Genomic DNA, 2288 nt, shown 5'->3' with positions numbered 1-2288 from the left:
TTGAGGAAAGCAGTGACAGCAGTGTGAAGAGCTGATCTAAGTGTGTGGAGTCAGGACGGTTTTTCAGCAGCCGTACGTCAGAAAAAGAGTTCTACGACTGAAGAAGAAAGCTTCGTTTATACACTTTGTTGTGCACCTCTGGATTTTTGTAACTTGGCGATGTGACAAATAGTTAACTGATAAAAACGTTATTTACATTTCTGAGGATTAAACAAAGAAGGTTAGTTTGTAGATGCTTTAGAAACAGGAGGTGTTTAAAATCTACATTATAGTAAATATTTTGCAGCCAAATCAAAGAGTTTACAGGATATTCAACCTTTGTTTCTTTATAACAGGGTTTGTATGAAGGTGATAAAGTAGTTCATGAATATGAGATATGAGTTTACTGATAATTACAATCCCTCCTCGACAGGTTGGTTTATGGTGTTTTGTTGGTTTCACTCGTCGTCTTTTTGATTCTTCACATTTAATTTTGTTCGTTCGTCCTCTGACGTTTCAGAGAATAAAGCAACGAAGAGCTCGTTGAGCATAAACTCCTTTGTGTTTGTGCTTGTTCGCCATCCGTGGAGGATCACTATCGGTATCAAGCGCAAGTTTAAACGGAGCTTAAACGGAGTTTAAACGGAGCTTAAACGGAGTTTGGTTGTTGATTTTATTCGTGGTTAGAAAGCTCTGGAGAAAAAATTACACGTAATATTAATATTAACAATTCTATTGTGAAAAAACCTTAACGAGTGTTTTCATTATGGATTAATCAGCCGATCAGAGACTCACCGGGACGTCTTCCAGTTATTGTTTTGTGTTATTAAAGATATTCAGGTCATATCAAAGAAAAGCTTCACATCCTTTAGAACAGAGGTCTTCAACAGGGGGTCTGCGACCCCTAGGGGGTCCGCGGAGGTACTGAAGGGGGTCCGCGAAATTTTTGGATGATTAGACAAATTTCTTTTTTCCCAAACATGAATCTGTCTACTATTTTAATAGTTCAGTATTTTATGCGAGATAACGGGTATGTTTATGCATGGAAGTGGCACTAATAGGCCATCACTCATTTCCACATTTATGTTTAAATTGAAAAAGTCAATTTGAATAGCTTGTATGCATGATTATCATGCAATTGACAGACAATGTGTGTGTGTGTATACCTGTGTGTGTGTGTGTGTGTGTGTGTGTGTGTGTGTGTGTGTGTGTGTATACCTGTGTTTGTGTGTGTGTACCTGTTGAGGAAGGAGTTTCCGAACGCGTTGAGCTTCCTAAACGGCTTCTTGGGGTCGACCACCAGAGCATTACCGGGGATGATGCCCTCGTTCTCACCGTACATCACGGCGATGAAGCCGTCGGTGGTCGGCTCAGGACCGATACGCATACCTGGGAAATCCTGCTCCAACAGGTACCTGGAGGGAGGGAGAGAGAGAGAGAGAGAGATTTAGTTCTGCAGCCTCCTCACACACTACATTTCCCAAGTATCCTTTCATCTCAAGGAAGGAAGAGATGGAGGACGTGTCTCTTTCCTCTCACTTCAACGAGAGACAAACCAATATTTTCATTTTTAACTCTGTTTACCATCACACATCTCTTCTTTCACATTTTTCTGCACTATATTAAATTAGCACTAAGCGCTAGCTCGGCTACACCCGTAGGTCACGTGACCCCGGTGCCGTCTGGAGCTTTTATTTTGACGGGTAGCTTGAGCTAACAGGAAGAGTCGGGCGGTGTTTAAACTTGTCTTCACCTGCATCAACAGGAGTTTGTCCAAATCCAGATTATATACACAAACACACATCACAGGTTCGCAAAACTTTATTGACAAAGCTTCAATCTGACAGGAGATTCAAGAACAAGCGCACGATAAAAAGATCAAAATAAGGAAAACTAAAAGCATAAAGTTCTGTCCACGCGTGTGGACCAATCAGAGGCCGCGCTGCGATGCCAGTTTCACTTCACCTCCACCAAAGAAGAAGAACGAACAAAAAATATGTTGACTCTGCAATTTACTGGCAACTTCTTCCCATGATTCATTGCATTCTTTTCAGTTCCCATGATTCATAGCATTCCTTGGGGCAGGGTGGGGCGTCGGTGGGGGAACACACACACAGACACACACACACACACACAGTAGCAGCTATTACTCTGCAGCTCGTGTTTGACGTAAACTGACTGCAGGTCAGTTCTGAAGGTCTGGTTTGCTTCCAAAACGTACGACTGTTTGTACCCGACACGCACGCGCACGCACGCGCACACGCACGCACGCACGCACGCACGCACGCACACACACACACACACACACA

General features: G+C 42.9%; 1 protein-coding gene across 1 annotated transcript in view; it reads right to left on the bottom strand.

Moving 5' to 3' along the window:
• The window catches only part of ehd4 (EH-domain containing 4), a 22403-nt gene that overhangs the window by 16123 nt on the left and 3992 nt on the right, over nucleotides 1–2288 (bottom strand). The window contains exon 2 of the mRNA XM_031847879.1: nucleotides 1216–1394. Within this exon, the coding sequence (XP_031703739.1) occupies nucleotides 1216–1394 (179 nt within the window). The remainder of the gene's footprint in view (nucleotides 1–1215; nucleotides 1395–2288) is intronic.

This window comes from Anarrhichthys ocellatus, unplaced genomic scaffold (assembly GCF_004355925.1).
Source record: "Anarrhichthys ocellatus isolate YVR2014 unplaced genomic scaffold, GSC_Weel_1.0 scaffold7, whole genome shotgun sequence".
Classification (NCBI taxonomy): Eukaryota; Metazoa; Chordata; class Actinopteri; order Perciformes; family Anarhichadidae; genus Anarrhichthys; species Anarrhichthys ocellatus.
Note: the sequence above shows the minus strand (reverse complement) of the source record. Positions and strands in the feature narration are given on the sequence as shown.